The sequence below is a fragment of the Podarcis liolepis genome, assembly GCF_965112155.1.
Source record: "Podarcis liolepis genome assembly, chromosome: 6".
NCBI lineage: Eukaryota > Metazoa > Chordata > Lepidosauria > Squamata > Lacertidae > Podarcis > Podarcis liolepis.
In genome coordinates, this window is record NC_139559.1 from 94,514,385 (window position 1) to 94,535,777 (window position 21,393).

The window sequence follows — 21,393 nt, forward strand, 5'->3', positions numbered from 1 at the left end:
CCAGAGAAAGATGAACCGCTGGCTCTCACTGGGTGCTAAACCCGTGTCAAGACTGCAGGCGATGGCTCGCATGACTGAATGGTCCTCCAGAGGACTTGCACCTAGAAAACTAGCTGTCACAGAAAAGACTAGGCTAGAGGAGCCTTCTTCCTGACACGCCAGTTTTTAATATGTAGTGGGGCTTTTCTGTTTTCAACGTGAATTCCCACCTGAGCCTGAAGTGCCACTTCAGAGATCACTAGACAAGAGCATACGGTTTTAGGAGAGAGAGTCGAAGTCAGGGGGAGCCAACACAGTTGCCCTCTGACCGTTAGCCATGCTGGGTCGGACTGGTGAGAGTTGGAGGGTCACAGGTTTGCAACCCCTAGTTTAAGGCTACAAAAGAAAGGAAGATGAGGGCAAACAGTCCCATGTTTCCAAGCCAAGGTTGTTTGTCTTGAAGGGCTGGGCTGAGTGAGAAGGGCTGGCAGATGTTGTGGGTTGAAGCTTCCATAATTGTTGACCATTGGCCATGCTGGATGGGACCGGTAAATTTTAATCCACAGCAGGGGTAGGCAACCTAAGGCCCGGGGGCCAGATGCAGCCCAATCACCTTCTAAATCCAGCCCATGAATGGTCGGGAATCAGTGTGTTTTTACATGAGGAGAATGTATGTTTTTATTTAAAATGCATCTCTGGGTTATTTGTGGGGCATAGGAATTCGTTCATTCCCCCCCCCCCAAAAAATATAGTACAGCCCACCACATGGTTTGAGGGACGGCGGACCGGCCCATGGCTGAAAAAGGTTGCTGACCCCTGACCTTGAGGGTACCCTATTGGCTAGGTAAAAGGTAAAGGGACCCCTGACCTTCAGGTCCAGTAGTGACCGACTCTGGGGTTGCGGCACTCATCTCGCTTTATTGGGAGCCTGCATACAGCTTCCGGGTCATGTGGCAGCTCACGGAAACGCCGTTTACCTTCCCGCCGGAGTGGTACCTATTTATCTACTTGCACTTTGAAGTGCTTTCGAACTGCTAGGTTGGCAGGAGCTGGGACCGAGCAACGGGAGCTCACCCCGTCACAGGGATTCGAACCACCGACCTTCTGATTGGCAAGTCCTAGGTTCTTTGGTTTAGCCCACAGCGCCACCCGCATCCCTACCCTATTAGCTACCCATGTCCTAAACCAGGGAGGGAGAAACCCATGGTTCTCCAGATGGGCAGCCCCAGGCACTAAAGCCAATAATCAGGGGAGATGGAGTCCAACATCTGGAGGGCCACAGGTTCCCCATCACTGGTCTAAGTGGAAGAGGCTCCACTGGTGTGCACGATGACCTAGAATGCAACCCCTCACAAATGGGGAGTTGTCTGTATACGTTGAAGAGGCAGATGGGGCTTATCAACCTGGGAAGGTAGCCCATCTAGGAGAAGGAAAACTGAGCCTAAACTTCCACTGCCTTACAAGACATCTTTGGGAGAAGAAAAGGCTAAGGAGTAAACCTTACCCAAATCCAGAGTGGAGTCCCTAAGATGGCGCCTCCTTTTGCCAACTCCGGAGGCCAAGCTGGTGCCAAACGTATTGCTCAGCTTTCCTTTGGGGGGCTGGGGGGGGGAGTCTTGTAATCTGGGCAGCCCAGGATCTCCATAAACACTGTGACCCACAGAGGTTGCATCAGTGCTGCAAATGCAGGACAGTGGTGCCTCGCAAGACGAAAATAATCCGTTCCGCGAGTCTCTTCGTCTAGCGGTTTTTTCGTCTTGAGAAGCAACCCTATTAGCGGCTTAGCGGATTAGCGCTATTAGCGGTTTAGCGGTTTAGTGGCTATTAAAGGCTTAGCGGCTTAGTGGCTAAAAGGCTATTAGCGGCTTAGCGGCTTAGAAAAAGGGGGGGAGCAAAAAAAATGGCAAGACTCGCAAGACTTTTTCGTCTTGCGAAGCAAGCCCATAGGGAAATTCGTCTAGCGAAGCAACGCAAAAACGGAAAACCCTTTCGTCTAGCGAGTTTTCCGTCTCACGAGGCATTCGTCTTGCGGGGCACCACTGTAGTTTGAAGTCACTGTCACCTCAATGTGGTAACATTGAGTCTGGAGCAGCAACATATAGGATTGCACTGCTAAGTCTGCTTTGGTTGCTGTACTTTGAAAACGATGCAGGCAGTTTACAGAGAATTCAGCAGTGATCAGAAAGATGATAAACAAGTTGAGAGCCAATGATGACTGAGGAAAGACTGCCGAAACAGGAAATGCTTAGCTTAGACAAAATAAGATTTAAGGGGGACAATGACAACAGTATCTAAAGCTCTTCCATTAAAAAGGAAGTAGGCAAATACTTGCTGAGGCGATGGAGGTAAGAATCCAAGTGGCAGCAAACAATATAGTTAATATTTATAAAGCCCCTCTCCCCCCAAAAGTGCTCGTGTGCATTATTGTATTATCTTTTCAAGGCCAGGGCCACTTAAAGCCAGCCAGCCAATCAGCCTGCCCAGTAATGAGGCTTGAAAGGGGAGGGGGTGGAGGAGTATCAATTTGGCACTCCCACACTCATGCCGCCTGAGACGATGGACTCATTCTGCCTCATCGCTGGGCCAGCACTGCACATTTTTTAATCCTGCCCTTTCTTCTAGAACCTCGGGACAGTGTGTGCCACGTGGTTCTCACATTGCTGCTTTAGCACAAGCCTCTGTATGTTGGCGTAGATCTGAGTAGGAAATAGATCTGGTGGATCCACTGCCGCTTCCCAAGCCCTGTGGGCTCACATCAGTCGGGGAAGCAGGGTATGGAGGGCAGAGAGTGGCTGATTTTGACCCCTCAGTTGATTTCAGTGGGGAAGGGATTAGTTGCAGCAGCTCCAGGCTGGCCTAGAGGGGCAGGCTGATCTTGGGTGCCTGTTTCATCAGAGAACCATCAGCAGTAGCTCTTCACCCCGGGGAGCTATCTTTGGACATAGTGATGGCCTCTGTGGCAGACATGCTTCTCTCTCGGTGGAGAAGCACCTTCTCTCCTTTCCAACCCTCTTCAGGCAAGGGAATTGCAGGTTAGGATTGCACTTCCTGGCTCAGAAACAGCTCCTCAATAATGCTAACAATCCCCATAGTATTACACCCATTTTACAGATGGAGAGGCTGAGGAGAGAATGGTACCTTTGCCTATGTGAGGCAGCACACAGCTGTACAAATACAGGAAGTCCAGTAAATGAGCAAACTTCTAGAAGCAGGTGTTTACATGGTGCAATTCAACACTCTGACCCAAGGAGCCTACTGCCATTTACTCAAGTAGAGGATCCGACCCACAACTTAGGGTTCTATCTGACAGTCAATAGGCAGTGTCTAGGGAAAAGAGGCTCTAACTGCTCTTTACTGTTTTGTTTTTGCCGCTTATTAATTTTTCTCCAGGACTAATCAAAAACAAAACATGAAGGGAGAGAGCTAGCCCCCGGCAGCAATCTGGGAGAGATATTGACATTCTCATTAAGGCAGGCTTCATTAAACAGCCCCGTCCTCAGTATCAGCGCAGCCTGACGACACATTGTCTCCAGCTAATTATCTTCTGCTGGCAAAAGGAATTGCACAATTCTTCAACATCGCTTAAAAAAGAAAAGTCTACCTCGCCAACATTGATCTTTTGTTTCCTTTCCTTATTGGCATCCATTGAATTTTATCTCTGGCTGGCTTCCCCGCCTCCCCCCCGCCCCCACCCGCCGCCTGCTTTCCCTTTTTAAAAGTTTATGTGAAGAAACCAGCCAGTGGGGGTCAGGATGTAGGGAGGAGAGATTCTTCCAGACTGTTACTATTTTGGGTTGGGGTTCAGTCACATACCAGCAAATTCACATTGCATAATTATAGCAGATTGGGAAGTTTTGCGCAACAATCCTGCCTCTCCAAAACATTGGGGGTTGTTTTTTTTTCCAGTAAAGGAAAATGACAGGAAATAATGTGATAGCAGATTCAGGCAGCAGGTGCTTTGATGCAATATCATCTCTCCTCCCTGCAAACGAATCAGGATGGACGAGTGTCCATCCTGGAAGTGCCCTTTGTCTTACAACAATAGGATTGCACCTCCAAGACTCCGGGCTCTGTATGCTCAAGAAAGTGAGGCGGTTGGTAGCGGTGGTGGGAGAGGAATCTGAAATGTAGCATGCTGTCAGATTCAGTTCCGCTCCTGTGGATGGAGGAGGGGAAGACAAGCATGATCTCTCACTAGCCTACGGATGTTAGGAGGCTTCTTCACCAGGTTTTCTGAAGTCCTGCCTTGGGCAAGAGCCAGGTGATGCACACAGCCACTGCCAGGCTTGAGTCCCAGCTCTTTATTTAGAATAAAACCAGGGCATTCTTGGAAAGGATTGATCTCCTGCTGTTGTTGACCCACCACCCTAGCTGTGAAGCCTCGGCAGCTGTTGGGTGCTGGGAACAGGAGCTGAATGACAAATGGGCAAAAAAAGAGAGAAAGCAATGTGGTATCTGGACAGAATATGGCATGGGTCAATTTGGGGAAGAGTTGTAACTCGGTGCTTTGCCTTCAGAAGGCCCCTGATCCGATTCTTGGCACCTCCAGATAGGCCTGGAACCCTGGGGGATGCTGCCAGTCTGTGCACGTAACATTAGTGATGGTGCTGAAGCTCATGACAGTGAGAAAAGAAGGCAGAAAACGATTCCCTGTTCTGAAAGCCCAAGCCTATTAAGAGCCAATCCAAGTCTCCTTTGACTTGATGAGCTAGTGTGGTCACAGCCTTCTCCAACATGGAAGCTGTTGCTGGTTGTCTCTAATGGCCCACGGCCCACCCTCATGAAACAGGGGCAGGGAAGGCTGCTGGCAGCAGCAGAGGCCTCATCTTTAAACCCTGGATTCTTGTGTGGATCATCCATTAGCACCTGGGAGTATGGAAAATGTAGTTCCCAAAGCTTCCACACTCAAAACAGGAAGCAAGCAAGCTGCAAATCTGTAGGCTATGCACCCAACTGAAAAAGCATTACTAAAACATTTCCTCCCAACACTCATAAGCGCTGGTTTCTGAGCCCCACAAGCAACTTGTTTTCTAGAGCAGAATTCTGTCCACTAATCAGAAACATAAGCACACCCTCGTTCAAGGATGGGACCTGTGGCCCGCCAGATGTTCTCAAACTGCCAATATCCATGACCATTGTCCTGGCTCTCACTGGAGGATGAAGAACTCGAACGTGGAGCATGGTTTCTGCCAAAATCTTTAAGGCTCGGATCAGCGTGGTGCAGGGGCAAAAGAGGGTTCAAATAGGATATGCATAGCTAAGCAAACTAGCAAGCGACGTGCCCACTTGGGTGCCATTATATGGAAATGGGGCAAGCACAACTTCAGCAAGTTGAGCTATCGTCTGAACTGGGCAAGCAAACAGGAACTCCTTTTCGAGGGCTGAACCTGAGCTCACGCCTGCACTGGCGTCCCTGTGACTTAGGTGATGGAGGAGGTGACCACAACAGCTCTGAACTAGACTGAGCAGCAGACTCCTCCTGAGAGGATGGGCTAGAGCTGGGCTCCAGTGGTACCATGACTGGAAGCATGGCTGGCAAAGGAGCCGGGAGTGAAGTGGTCACAGCGCACCTGGGTGGTGTCGGGGGGGGCAGTGCTGGGGGGCTATGCCACTGAGACCCTCCCCAGGATCTGACTCCTCATCTGTAACTGTCTCCCAGCAGGGATTCTTCTGTCTCTTGAGTCCCTGGTGCAAACCACCCCAACCCACTGGGCCTCTCTCTGGGTCATCAAGAGGGAGCTCCTCCAGCTCCCTCCCCCCGAGTCCTGGTCTGACCAGCCCCCCATGATGACTCCTTGGGACTCATGACAACCATTGGATGTCTGGCTGGGTGAGTGGGAGTTTAACATCCCTGCCCTAGTGCATTACGTGTGTGCATGCGTGTGTGTGTGTTAAAAAGTGATGCCAGGGGTGTTTGCCAAAAGCACTAAGACCAGAAAAGGTCTGGCAGCCACAGCGATAGGCATTTTCTTTTCTTCCTGGCCATGAAAGCCATTCTCCTCATTCTTGCATTTCAATCAACAAGTTAAATATTTTTTTTTAAGTACTATACAGATTCCTGAAGAATAATTCTACCAGCAACTACTAAAGACAGTAGCTAAAAATGGAATCTCCCCGTTTGGACCTGCAACACCTCTGATGACGAAAAGGGGGGCAAACGGCAGGGGGTGGCCACTTATACTGAGCTCCATGCGCTCTCTGTACTAATAAATAATAAATAAATGTTCTACACTACCAAAGAAACTGAACTAAGTAGCCTCATTTATGTAAATTAAATATGCCTATTTTTGCATAACTGATTGTCATAGGGGTAGGCAAGGAGGTATGAAGGGCACTGGAGCCCACCCCCTGAATATTGATAATATTAGGGCCCTTGGGGGGGGGGGCTTGTTTAGCAGTCTAGGATGGGGAAGCATTGAAGGAATAAGGCCCACTGAGGCTCTTTCACTTGCACAAAACGATTGCTTGCTGTTACGTGAGAAAGAGACCAAAGAAGAGCTAACTGAAGAGCCTGGTTCAGACAAGACAGTCCCAGCTCCTGAGAATTTTAGTTCTGTGAGCTGAGAATGAGCTTTGGGTCCAAAGACTCCCCCCACTCAGCTGCTGCTTGCCTCTCTCTTTCATGTGCCAGTTACAGGCACCAGCTCTAGTTAGTGGAAGCCACAGTTTCCCATCATGCCCAAAACAGAGAACTGTGGCTTGATGCCCATTTACCACCCAAAATCTTAAACCACACTTGGTATGTGGTTTAAGATCCTGGATAGTCAACTGACATTAAACCACAGTTCCTGATTTCAGAAGAAATGAGCCTCAAAGAGAAATGAGTCCTTGATCATTGCCCATCATGGCTGGGGCTGAGCATCATCTGGAGTCACTCCTGCTATGAAGAGTGGCCTTCATTAGGGACACTTCTGGCAAACATGTACCATGGTGTGTCGATTTCAAGGCACTGTTCACAATAAGCAGCACACATGGTATAAATGATTGTGTAATAAACAAATCAAGGATATATGAATAGATCCTTGCTTCGTTTAATTTCCTCAGGTGATTCATTTTGCTTGTGGAAGAACCTTCAAGCTTGCTCTGAATCCAGGGTTGAACTGATGACTTTTAGAACCACCTTCAAGGAATTTTGCTCCTCCCAGAGAAACTCTTTTGGCTCCCTCAAAAGTATCTCAAGATGCATTGACTGATGAAGGATCGCCATATTTTCTTTCAGCTTTTCCTTAGGCAGGTTCTCTGTAGCGATTGCAACTACCGAATTTTTCGCCCCATATGACACACCGGCCCATAAGACGCATCAAGTTTTTTTGGGGGGAAATAAAGGGGGGAAAAATTATTTCCCCCCCAAGCGCTTGTGGGGCCGGCAGCGGGGAGAAGCGCTCTTCTCCCCGCCGCCCGCCTTCAGATCAGGTCCGGGACAGCGGGAAGACGCGCTGCGCCTCCCAGCTGTCCCCGGAGCTTGCGGGGCTGGCGGCGTGGTCTCCCCGCCGTCAGCCTCCAAACCACTTCGGGAGACAGCGGGATGGCGGCGTTCCGCCTCCCTCTGTCCCCTGACCTTGTGGGGCTGGCGCTGGGGCTCGCCTGGAGAGCGAGAGGGGTCGGTGCACACCGATGCCTCTCGCTCTCCAGGCTTCAGCGAAAGCCTGCATTCGCCCCATAGGACACACACACATTTCCCCTTCATTTTTGGAGGGGAAAAAGTGCGTCCTATAGGGCGAAAAATACGGTAATTGCCAGGCATTTCACTTCAAAATTACCCTTTTCACAATAGCATTGAGGTCTGGAATAACTGATTATAGGATGGAAGGCAACCACATCACATTGAGAGTTGGTGGTGGTGGGGAGGCTATAGCTCAGTGGTAAAGCACCTCCTAGGCATACAGAAGGTTTTGGGTTCAATCTCTCACATCTCCAGGTAAGGCCAGAAAAGGCACCTGCCTGAGACCCTCAACAGCCACTGCCAGTCAGTGCTGAATGTGCTGGATGAATCAGTACTGCATTGGGTAATATAAGGCAGCTTCGAACGTACTTGTGGTGACAAATTTTGTACGTACCATGACAGAGATGTGAAGGATCCTTAGCTCTTCTTCTGCTGATTCGCTCTGGGGTTCTTCTGTGGGTTCCAAACCGGGCAAGTTGGGCGTGCCATCTTGGTGGTGGATATGGAAGAGGAGTGTGCCATTTTCCAGCCATTGCTGCCTCCAGCGCACCAATGGGATGTCTTCAGTGTTGCCTGAGATCTCTGCGGATGAAGGAAGAGGACCAGTACAGCCAGGGAACTGCAGCACAAACCCTCTTCCATGCTTTTGCATTGCTAGAACATAGCCTACTGTCTCGTCTGCCTCTGGTCATGCCCACTTTTGCTCTGGTGATTGGCAGGGGAAGGTGGCTCTCAGGCTGAAAGAGGTTCCTCACCACTGATGTAAAGGGATGGATACAACCATGGCTTTCTAGAACCAGATGCTTCAGGATGAAGGATGCACATGTAAAATTGTAAGTGTGTGTGTGTAATCACATCCCTGCAAACTTGTCTTTTGAGATCAGGGCAGCTCTTTGGGGTTTTCCAGGTCAAGACTGCTGAAGGACTGGACTATGGCTTAACAAAGCAGCACAACCTGTTTATACGCAGATTTTCATTGGCTGGCTGAGGGTCATGTGGACTTTGGCTGACACTTGAATTCATGAACCAGGCTGATGCTTCATTTCTTGCCCTCAATTCCTACTTTAAAAATGACACACACCCCGTCTTATATCCTGCCAAATCCTCTTGCCTCAAAATCCTCTCAGATAAGTGCCTTGCTTTTGAGGCACTTTGTAAATAATAAATATTATTATCTGTTTTGCCTTTTCCTCACTTTTCTGTACTAGGCCTTTCTCCCTCCAGGTTCTGATCCTCCAGCAAATAAGCCATTACTCACAAGGAGGGTGGACTTCTCTGGTTCGTCATTGCCAGCTCTGAAGCCCACAGTGTTCCTTGAGCTGGAATGCCAGCAAGGATTTAACCCAGTGAGCCACTTATGCAGCTCAGGCCCAAGGCAGGAGCTGTGACAAGATTAGCCTCAACAGCCTCTGGAAAGGTTTGAAGATACTCCCTTTCCCACAGGTTAAGTTTGCTCACTAGTCTGAGTGATCATCCAGCTGCCCACCACATTAGCTCCACTCAGAAGCACGTTGCAAACAGGCTTATCTGTTCCGGGTCTTAAGTTGATGTTGATTCTTGAGCAGATGCTGCTGATTAGTTATTATTGTTGATCTGTGCTTTTGAAATGTACTTCATTTCAGCCTATTTTGTTTGTGTAAAGGTAAAGGTGAAGGGACCCCTGACCATTAGGTCCAGTCGTGACCGACTCTGGGGTTGCGGCACTCATCTCGCTTTATTGGCCAAGGAAGCTGGCATACAGCTTCTGGGTCATGTGGCCAGCATGACTAAGTAACCAGAGCAGCGCACGGAAATGCGGTTTACCTTCCCGCCGGTACAGTACCTATTTATCTACTTGCACTGGTGTGCTTTCAAACTGCTAGGTTGGCAGGAGCAGGGACTGAGCAACGGGAGCTCACCCCGTCATGGGGATTTGAACTGCCGACCTTCTGATCGGCAAGCCCTAGGCTCTGTGGTTTAACCCACAGCGCCACCCGCGTCCCCATTTTGTTTGTGTATTTCAGTATTTATTCTATATTGCATGCTTTGTGTTGTGAGCCACCCAATATTCCTGTCTTAGAGAAAGGGCAAGGTATAAAAACTACACAGTGACTAAGTAAGCAACTAAATGACATGCTCAGCTGCAGATGAGCTTCAGTCTTCACCTTTGCTTTGCACCCCTTTGCCTTTGCTCATGACTACACAGGGGCTGTGTCTGCTGCTTCATCTACCTGTCTTATTGTTTCTACCAGTGGGACCCCTTGGCATAGACTATTATCATCTTGCTTATTTAATCCTGATTCTTGATATGAGCCAATAGGCCAGGAGCAATTTTGCTTTTACATGCCTGCCTGCGTTCACGGGGTGGAAAGGTAACATAACCATTCCCTCAACTCTGAAACAGGACTCAATTATATTGTAACTTGCCCTAGGATCCTATTATGAAGCGCAGGTTAAATAGTTCCTTCCTAAAGAAAAATAACAACTAAATTTTGTGAGTTCCATAATGCAACTTTGGAAATACACATTCCGTCTTCCCAGATACAGCCAGGCCCCAGCTATTTCAGTTCCTTCCACAGGGCAGGAATGGACAATGTGGTACCCTCCCAGGTGTTTTGGAGCACAGTGCCTATCAGCCCCAGCCAACATGGCTAACGGTCAGGGGTGATGCGAATTGTAGACCACATTGGCTGCTCCTTATGTAAGGTGGCTAGAATAGTAGAACATTTGTAAAGAAGAGGCCAACTCTAGGATGGTTTATAATAATGCCTAATTCCACCGGGTGCAATCCTATGCTGGGCACTCATGGAAAACAAGAGGCAGAATTACTCCCATCAGGTCCTACTGTATAACTCTCCCCTCATCCATCAGTTTCCTCCATGCATGGCATGCTGCTGTTCCTCTGAGCATGCAACAACTCAGAAGGGCCACGAAAGGGCAGCTAAGTCCTTCTCATATCTTACTATCAGCATCTTTCAGCTTGTCATTCCCCAGGGTCCTGGCTCACCACAGGCTAACTTTCAGCAGAATGATAGAATCATAGAGTTGGAAGAGACCACAAGGGCCATCGAGTCCAACCCCCTGCCAAGCAGGAAACACCATCAGAGCACTCCTGACAGATGGTTGTCAAGCCTCTGCTTAAAGACCTCCAAAGTAGGAGACTCCACCACATTCCTTGGCAGCAAATTCCACTGTCGAACAGCTCTTACTGTCAGGAAGTTCTTCCTCATGTTTAGGTGGAATCTTCTTTCTTGTAGTTTGGATCCATTGCTCCGTGTCCACTTCTCTGGAGCAGCAGAAAACAACCTTTCTCCCTCCTCTATGTGACATCCTTTTATATATTTGAACATGGCTATCATATCACCCCTTAACCTCCTCTTCTCCAGGCTAAACATGCCCAGCTCCCTTAGCCGTTCCTCATAAGGCATCGTTTCCAGGCCTTTGACCATTTTGGTTGCCCTCCTCTGGACCCGTTCCAGTTTGTCAGTGTCCTTTTTGAACTGTGGTGCCCAGAACTGGACACAGTACTCCAGGTGAGGTCTGACCAGAGCAGAATACAGTGGCACTATTACTTCCCTTGATCTAGATGCTATACTCCTATTGAAACAAGAGTAGGGCCACCCACAGAGGCCTCTAGAGCAAAGCCAGAAGCAGATGTGACTCAACTGAACCACAGTGCACACTCAGAAGTGGAGCAGCACCAAATGCAAAGGCAGCTGGGAGGGAGAGAGAGAAGAGGGACAGAAGGATTATAGTTTGATCCAATGGGTGTTACTTCCCATCCTGCACTTTGTGAGGACTGCGCCTCTTTCCTCTCCATCTTTCCTTCCTCAAGGGCCAGGACGCTTAGCATCTGCTGCCATTCTGACTTCTGAACCAGCTGGGAGCCTAGAAAGGCCATTGTTCATTAGGTGCTAAGGTATCAGGCCACATCTGATGCCACCATACGCTGCATTCTGAAGGGTAACGAGTGTTTTCCCTTACTGTTATTAACCCCTGGCTCCAGATGGCTATTTTTTAATCTAGGTGTTAGAAGTTAATGCCAAAGTTAATGGCTTCCCAACCAAGGCCTTAATGGGAGCCACACAGGGGAACCAAGCCGACCATCAATATCTTTCAAACTCTGAACCTGAAATCTGTGCTTTTTCAGCTCTTTCCCTTCTTGGCTCTAAATCTGGTATCCCATCATATAGATTCATGAGCTGTATCCTTTGCTCAGGGTAATGCAACAAATTCCCCATCACATAATTTAACATGCCAAGGACTCGTATCCCTGGCCCTTCCCTACTGAAGGTAATGTGTGCCGGCAGAACTAGGCTAAAGCTGAGACTGATAGTCCTTTTCAAGGTCATAATCAGTGTGGTTCACTGGCAGGAGTGAATGGTTGCCCCCTCCTGCAAAACTAGCAAGGCTTAAGGCTGGTGTACTGCGGAAGGCCTTCTACGCCCCAGTTGCTGAGATCTGGGTGCTATTAAGATGGATCTTAGTCCTGGACACAATCCTTCAGGAATTTTCTCTCCTGCAAGCTGGAGAGAAATGAACAGGATAATCTCAAAGATGGCTAATTCCATGTCAGTTCAGCTACGTGGCCACATATGCAATTGTATGTGGGAAATACGTGGAAAGGGCTTGTGTAACCAAACCGGCCCCCACTGTCAGATTCCAAGCAAATGACTGACTGACTTAATTCTGAATTAAATGTCCAGCCCTGCTCCTCTATTTTTAAGAGCTATTGTTGTTACACCTTGGGCTCCTTTAGAAGAAAGGGCAACATAACAAACAAACAAACAAACAAACTTGTTTTTCAAAACTGATAAAAAGAAAGGTATATAATTTAAGGTGCCAAATACTATTTGCATGAACACAATTATACACATAAAACACCTAACGATTTGCAACAAACACTAACCTGTACAAAGGAGGCTTTGCAACATGATGTTGCAGTATGTAGAGATACGAAAACTGGAGAACACTGCAATTAACTGAGTTTAAATCTGTACCAGAGACTTACACTTGGATAAATTACAAGAAAGAGCCTTATTTTTTATTATTATTTTTATTCAAGTGATCAAGGATAATCTAGCCATAATCTATATAAACAGGTGATTGATATTGGGGGGGGGGGCTGTATATTTAGTCATTCAGCTTGTGATCACTATTTCTTTGTGCATATAACAGCAAATCATGCCATTCATCACTTCTATTGGATTTTTAGTGAGCAAAGGTATTTGCTATCCTTATGCAATTTATGTTCACACCATTATAGAAGATTGCAATTGAGCCTAAATCCATGTCAACGAAGCCTTGTCACCCAGAAAAGTGGTGTGCAAGTTTAATATTTTCATACTGTGTTGCCTAAAAACTGAAATGATATAATGATCCAACCACTAGGAAATCCCAATGGGAGATGCTCTGAATCTTCCACATTGTTAAATGTAGTTCAGTCAAAAACAAAACAAAAAACAAAACCCCACGACATGTTGATCTTTCAGAATAATTGATGTGAACTAAACAGCAGTATTATTGCATTTATATGCATAAATCAGTCTCTTTATAGCCTATTACAGCAAATTAGTAAAAGCTGGATTAATTATTAAGCTGGGGGGCGGGGGCTCACTCAAACTGGCCCCTCTGAGTGCAACAGAATGGCCAGAGAGTAAGGGTGTCCAGCAAGCAAACAGTCCTGTTCTCTGTTCCAGGCTCCTCTGGGGAAGAAACTAAACTAAACTTTGCCTGGACATTGGAGTTACTTTCCTCTACAGGAAACCAGCTTCAGCCATAGCAGGTAGCCACTCCAAGCAGAGGAGAAGCAGTCAGGACTATTTCCAGCTCAGATTGACCCCAAGGTGCTTTATCACTGATGGAGACCTATGGGGTATCTGTATCTTTCAAGAGATTAATAAAAGAGTCTAAGGGAGACAGGATGAGCAGAAAAATAACAGAGGGCGAAACATTAAAACTTAACCATCCTAATTGTCCACATGACAACAAAAAAAACCCTTTCGCTACGGAGGGGAGTGTGTCATTCCCAGGGCCACCTTCATCACACAAGTCAGCTAGGATGTTTGTATCAAGGTAATTAATATCTGCTAAAGGCAGACAGTCAAGGTAATGGCCATCTATTCTAAACCATCTGCCAGGCACTTGGCTTGACATCGGAACATATTTGTGAAGGCGAGGTTAAACGGACAATTGTGGTGGGACTGGGGGGGGGGGGTTGCATTATAGAGATGAGAAGGACTCAAACCTCAGCCCATTCCTGCAGGCTAATTTGTTTAAGTGCTCATTATGGCAACGGCCAAGAGGGCAACTGGAATCAGATATTATTTTAGCAAATTCAGGCTTGCTGCATGAAAATAAGACGGCTGGTTGTTCATCATCTATCCAGAGGGAGAACACTTAGCTAAAAGCTGGCTTTTGCTCCCGTGTTTGCCTCTATGTGAAAAGTAAGAAGCCGCTGCTATTTTGTAGTTCTCTATTATCAGCGTCACACAAGCACCCATAACTGGGTTCCTTGCTTCTCTTTAAACCACAAAGAGAGATATGTCTGAAAATATGCAGCCATCATGTTGGAAGCCATTCCCTTGCTCTTGGGGGGAGGCTTTGGTGTCACATACCGCCACTCCCTCTTTCATAAGCTTCTTCCCCAGAGAAACAAAAATGAGATCATCACATCTTGCCAGCACCCCTTTTAACAAAAAAAGGCAAGAAGTACTCTGATGACTGCCTTGCCAGAGTAGTGCATGCTCTGGTTATCTCCCACTTGGACTACTGCAATATACTCTATGTGGGGCTACCTTTGAAGGTGACCCAGAAACTACAACTAATCCAGAATGCGGCAGCTAGACTAGTGACTGGGAGCGGCCGCAGAGACCACATAACACCGGTCTTGAAAGACCTACATTGGCTCCCAGTACGTTTCTGTACAATTCAAAGTGTTGGTGCTGACCTTTAAAGCCTCAGTCCTGTATACCTGAAGGAGGGTTTTCACCCCCATCGTTCTACCCGGACACTGAGGTCCAGCACCGAGGGCCTTCTGGCAGTTCCCTTGCTGCGAGAAGCCAAGTTATAGGGAACCAGGCAGAGGGCCTTCTTGGTAGTGGCACCCGCCCTGTGGAATGCTCTCTCACCAGATGTCAAAGAGAACAACAACTACCTCTGGTGTTTTACTACAAAGGAATTTCAGAAATAGACTGGAAAGAGAAGCTGCTGAATTGCAACTCATTACCAAACTTAAAACCATAGAGAGACCTGGTCTGAACAGAGACATTGGATTCTTATCTCATTATACATGACTAAGCCATTTCTCACCTTCTCACCCCTTGCCTTTTCCTGTAAGACCTATTACAGTCGTTAAGAGTCATCAACAGGCTCATCTCAGCTATCTGCCAATCTCCCATTCCCACCACCCTTCTGAGTAATACCCCTCCCCACCTTCTCACCATATAGAAGGATCTGGCAACTTCTGTTTCAGTGTATCTGAAGAAGTGTGCATGCACACGAAAGCTCATACCAAGAACTAACTTAGTTGGTCTTTAAGGTGCTACTGGAAGGAACTTTTTTATTTTATTTTGACTATGGCAGACCAACACGGCTACCTATCTGTAACTGGAACCATTGATAGTCCTGTCCTCCATGAATTTGTGTAATCCCTTTTTATAATAATAATAATGTATTATTTATTATTTATACCCCGCCCATCTGGCTGGGTTTCCCCAGCCACTCTGGGCAGCTTCCAACAAAATATTAAAATACAATGGTCTGTTAAACATTAAAAGCTTCCCTAAACAGGGCCATTAAAGCCATCAAAGTTGGTGGTCATCACATCTTGTGCTGGTGAATTCTATATTTTAACTACATGCTGTGTGAAGAAGCATTTCCTTTTCTCTGTCTTGAATTTCCCACCATCCCACCATTCCCACCATTCATTTGGTGACCCCCAGGCTGTAAGTACTGCAGAATGAAGGAAAGACCCAAATGTTGTAACCTTCCCTCACAGGGGAATTGCCCCAAGCCCTTATTTTGTTTGCACTTTTCTTCACTTTTTCCAGCTGAGAAGTATTATTTTTTGAAGTGTGGCGGCCAGAACCTGTAGTCCGTAGTCTTAAATGTGGCCATCTATAAAGATACAATTATAGCTTTATTTTGAATGTGGAGTTGGCCTTTTTCACAGCTGCCACACACTAGGCATCTATATTCTTTGAGCCTTCTGCCACAATTCCAAGATCTTTCTTTCCTGGTCAGCCATCACCAGCTCAGACTCCATTAGTGTAAACACAGGGCTGGGATTTTTAGCAATCTCAATCTCCCTAAATCCAGATCATTTATGATCAAGTTAAAAAGTACATGCTCTAATCATGATACTTAGAGGGCTCCACTGCTTACTTCCCTCTATTGTCCATTTATTTCTATTCTCTGCTTCCTGCTCTTTCTTCAGTTGTGTGTAAAGACCCCCAAAACCACCCCCTAAAATAAATACACAATAGACACAGATTTTTTGTTTAAGGTTTTCGGCAATAATTTTGGCCACAACTTTATTGAATTTCAGCTGTGAGTTATTGCCTAGGCATTGGTTCCTGACTACCTAATACAGTGGTACCTCGGGTTACATACGCTTCAGGTTACATATGCTTCAGGTTACAGACTCCGCTAACCCAGAAATAGTGCTTCAGGTTAAGAACTTTGCTTCAGGACGAGAACAGAAATCGTGCTCCAGCGGTGCGGCAGCAGCAGGAGGCCCCATTAGCTAAAGTGGTACCTCAGGTTAAGAACAGTTTCTGGTTAAGAACAGGCCTCCAGAATGAATTAAGTAGTTGTTAACCTGAGGTACCACTGTAATAACAACTACAACAACTTTTATTTTTACCCCACTATCCCCGGCCAGAGCCAGGCTTAGGGCAGCTAACAACAGTAAAAATTACAGTAAAAACATAATGGGGGGGAGACCCAATTTAAAATACAGATTAAAATGCAATTTAAAATGCAGCCTCATTTTAAAAGTAACCCATGGCAGGAACAGGGTTGACAACTGGGCTCCACCAGAGGTCAGTAAGGGAAAACATACTGGAGGAGCACGGAGTTGAGTGCAGGCTCCAGTTCACCCCATATGCTCCCAGGGACTCTGGCGTGGCCCTAACCCCAGAAAGCGGATCGGACAAAAGCAAGGAGAGTCCTTGGGTTCCTTTAAAGGAATTCCCTAGCAGTAGCGATGGAGGGGCAGGCACAGCCAACCACTTCCCTTCTGCAAAACATTGAACCAGTGCCTAACCGCCAACCTTACAAAGTTGTGATGATTTGCTACACGGTAGGCAAAAACCAAATGGCAACAGCCAAATGGCAAAATTCCTACTGGGCCCCTGCTCCAAAAACAGACAACCCCTAGAAAGGCATAGCAAGGCCAAAGAACAGTCCAAAATAAAGGGAGGGAGGGCAGGTGATCTGATGCATGTTGAAGGAAAGAGAAAGCTCTCAGCGACGTGCAACAGCCTGTATAGCCCCTCAGCAGCCAAAAGAAAACCCAACAGGCCAAATTTCTGCCCCAGCAACCAAGGGGCAACCAGTAGGGTGTTGTGGCTATCCAAACGATCCCGCCCCACAACAGGGAGGCAGTTTAGGTGATCTCACCACAACACGTGCTCTCCCTGATTGAGGACACGATCCACCAAGCCGCCAGGCTCCTCTTCTCCCATGCCTGCAAATTTACTCAGGAAGATTTGATGTAGGGCTTTGTCACAACCTCTTTGAAAGTCCAAATATACAATGGCTGGGTTTTTTCGTTCTGTCTTTTGGTGTCCCTTATTTTGTCAGAGTTGGTGTTCCTTTTTGTTCTCCAAATCTGGGCAAGACTTCAGTTTTCTGAAGGGAGCCTTCTTGCATCTTTCCTTGCCTGTGGCTTGTTAAACACACTGGCAGGGTGGGAACTTTCCTGACCTGCTGTATAAATTCTACCTGAGCTTCTTTTATTGTGCTTTTGAATAACTCCCATGGGATGTGGAGAGACTTGACTCTCTTTCCCTTTCAACTTCCTTAAACCAGGCTCCTTGTTTTTGATAGGTTTCCTCTTCTGTAGTCTTGGCAATTGTACATCAAACTCACTCTATATAGCACTGTGCTCATCGTTTCCCATTAGTCTGGCAGCACATCATGCGCCAGGTTCTAGGCGCCACTTAGGATTAAGTCCAGGGCAGGATGACTCCCTTCTGGCTGGTTCCATGGTCAGTTGTTCTCAGACACAGTTGTTTAGAGTATTTAGAAATTTTATTTTAACAGAAATCACCTATTTTCACAACACTTTCTCCTTTCAATGCCTCCCTGATTTTCATTCTTCAGCTCAATATGACCCTGAACATTTCAGTGGAAGGGGATGGAAATTCAAGATCTGTCATGAGCGTTCGCAGATCTACAAAAATAAATATCTGCCCCCACAAACAACAACCCAGAACTCAAACACTGCAAAGTGAAATTCCAAAGTCCTTTTTTTAAAAAAGAAAAAAATGATTTTGTTTATACGATTTCAACATTGTATGCCACAAGCACCTATTTCCTCCAAATTCACTCCACCCGCAGAGTTACAGCATAGTAGCTTTTTAATACACCAGCATGCCAAATAAAAAGAAAGATGGAAAGAAGACCTGGCTGAGTGCAGCTCGTTAATTTATCTTTCCTGAAGGGAGGGAGGGAAGGAGGATCTGTCACAGGGTCCAGAGACCAGCAATGCTGAGAGACTGATCAGTGCAAAGGACTTTTGGGTCTAATCAAGCGTGTTTCAGAGTTACAAGAATTGGATAAAGTCATAAATCTGCCCACGGCTCAAGGAAATGGGGGCAATTAAGCCTGCAGGTGTGTATAATTGTCAAATTGATGATCTATATAAATCAGCAAGGTCTTGAATGTGGCAGGCTTAGTACGGCTGGGAAACGGGCTTCTTCCAAGAGGCTCTGAAGCAGCAGGAGGTCACTCGCCTGTGGAAAGCAAAGCACTGAGAGAAATCCGTTTCACCTTCACTGAGCCGCTTCCTTCTGCATTCATCGTAATCAGTCTCTCAGCAGCAAGTTATGTCAGAGACTTCAAGTAATTGGCACAAAGAGATGACAGATGTAGCTCTTAGTGGTTACAGTTAGACATGCCCTGAATATTTGTGATTTCCGACTTCCAGTGTGGAAAGCCCCATCTTTGTTGTGGTGGATAAGTGTTTTGAAGAGGCAGCAAGTTTAAGTTAGTGATGCAATGAAAATGTATTGGCAGGATGCACAATTAAGGACCAAGCACAGGTGCTTATATGCCTGTTGACTTTGTCCATGGAGTTTTCCTGGCAGGGATACTGGAGTGGCTTGCCGGTTCCTGCTCCAGGTGGATCATGTTTGATCAAAACTCTCCACTATGACCTGTCCGTTTTGAGTGGCCCTGCACGGCATAGCTCATAGCTTCTCTGAGTTATTCAAGCCCCTTCGCCACTACAAGGCAGTGATCCATGAAGGAATTATGGTGCTGGAGGAGACTCTTGAGAGTCCTATGGACTGCAAGAAGATCAAACTTATCCATTCTGAAGGAAATCAGCCCTGAGTGCTCACTGGGAGGACAGATCCTGAAGTTGAGGTTCCAATACTTTGGCCACCTCATGAGAAGAGAAGACTCCCTGGAAAGGCCCCTGATGTTGGGAAAGATGGAGGGCACAAGGAGAAGGGGATGACAGAGGATGAGATGGTTGGACAGTGTTCTCAAAGCTACCAGCGTGAGTTTGACCAAACTGCGGGAGGCAGTGGAAGACAGGAGTGCCTGGCGTGCTCTGGTCCATTGGGTCATGAAGAGTCGGACACGACTAAATGACTAAACAACAACAACAGGTGCTTATGGACTGCACAGTTGACTTAATTTGTGTATTCCATTCAACATGGAAATTTTCAACAGGCAAAATGATGCCCACTTATGTTTACTGTGGATAATAACAACGTACATGTGATGTGAGGAACAGTGATTTAGAGCTGCATTAGGATAACGGCCAATCTACTTTTGGAGATACATGTCCCAAACATATGCGCATGCAGGAAAGCTATCTATCTATCTATCTATCTATCTATCTATCTATCTATCTATCTGACAGGTTTTCCATTATTTCCTGCCTCCCTAGATTTCAGAGCCAGGACATATTGCATTCCACATTAGGCTTGATTGCCATGAGAATGATTTCCCAATCAAAACGTTTCTTTTGAGAATATTGAATGTGCCTGGCTGCAACCTTGCAGGTTAACAGCCTACTGGACAATATGTACCTAGACACAGGACAATGTGAGATCCCTGTGTCATAGGCTGTAGGCTGAGAAGGAATTATTACTTGCTCCAGACACGTAGCTGAGTGGCCACTTGCAAGGCTGCATTAATGACTGAGAAAAAGGCGGAATTGAGAAAGGGCCATAGCTCAATGGAAGATTTCTGACAACAGGCCAAGAAATTACCTCTGAGACCTTGGCAAATCACTACCAGTAGAAGCAATAGACAGCGCTAGATTTTATGAGGCAATATAAGGCAGATTCTTGTATCCTGAAGTATGACAGAGGGTTACAAAATTAGGAATGTTATGAACAGTGTGACTGGAGAGAAATCTTTCCTCTATCTCTCGTTGACCTGAAAATCACCCAGTGAAGCAGTAGACTCAGGCAATGTCCTAGGACACTTTTATGTAATATTTGCAAATCTGACCCACAAAAAGATTACTAACCTGCCTGCCCACGCATATCAAAGTTCGTTGTAAGAAAGAAAGATTCTTCCAATTTACGAAATGCTCCCACTTCAAAAAGGCAATCAGATAAATGTTTGTTTCCAAGCTTGACCCAGCAAGATCTTACTCACCAGGCCAGGTCTTGGCTTGGCTTGGAACCACTGGTGCCAACTCCAGGGGGCCCTGGGTGCCTGGGCACCCAGAAACAATTCACTGTGGGTGCCCAGCCTCCACCCACTACTGCCCACTGCTTTATTTGCAGCTCTTTGGCACCTCTGCGGCGACTGGATCGAGGCCTCCGTCTCCACCACGGGGCCTCTGTTGGGGCCTGCTGCTGCCACAGAAGCACAAAATCGGTGCTGGAGAGCGGCGGTGGCATGAGACATGACATTATGTCATGACGTCACATCGCATGTGCACTGCTGGACACCCACAGGCTGGGGCCCAAGTTATAATAATAATAATTTCTTATTTATACCCCACCCATCTGGCTGAGTTTCCCCAGCCACTCTGGGCGGCTCCCAATCAAATGTTAAAAACAGTACAGCATTAAATATTAAAAACTTCCCTGAACAGGGCTACCTTCAGATGTCTTTTAAAGATAGGATAGCTGCTTATTTCCTTGAGATCTGATGGGAGAGCGTTCCACCGGGCGGGCGCCACTACCGAGAAGGCCCTCTGCCTGGTTCCCTGTAACCTCACTTCTCGCAATGAGGGAACCGCCAGAAGGCCCTCAGCACTGGACCTCAGTGTCCGGGCTGAACAATGGGGGGTGGAATTGCTCCTTCAGGTTGGCCCCTCTGACTGGAACTCACTGCCTATGCTCAACCACTTGGCAAAATCATACCTTCCAACATTTCTCCAATGAAAACAGAGAATCCTATTCCATATCCTCCAACACTTCTCCACTGAAAATAGGAATATCCAAGGGAAAGTGGGGCATTCCAGGATCAAATCAGAAACCAGGATGGCTTCCCTAAATCCGGGGCTGTCCCTGGAAAATAGGGACACTTGGAGAATCTGCAGTGATGACTATAGAGGCTTGCTTTTGTGTTGC

The 21,393-nt window shown here is 46.9% G+C and overlaps 1 protein-coding gene across 3 annotated transcripts in view; it reads right to left on the reverse strand.

Moving 5' to 3' along the window:
- Window positions 1–21,393, reverse strand: part of ASTN1 (astrotactin 1) — a 211,587-nt gene that overhangs the window by 128,702 nt on the left and 61,492 nt on the right. For all 3 annotated transcript variants that reach the window (XM_083507036.1, XM_083507037.1, XM_083507035.1), the window contains one exon: window positions 8,037–8,224. In XM_083507036.1, the coding sequence (XP_083363162.1) occupies window positions 8,037–8,224 (188 nt within the window). The remainder of the gene's footprint in view (window positions 1–8,036; window positions 8,225–21,393) is intronic.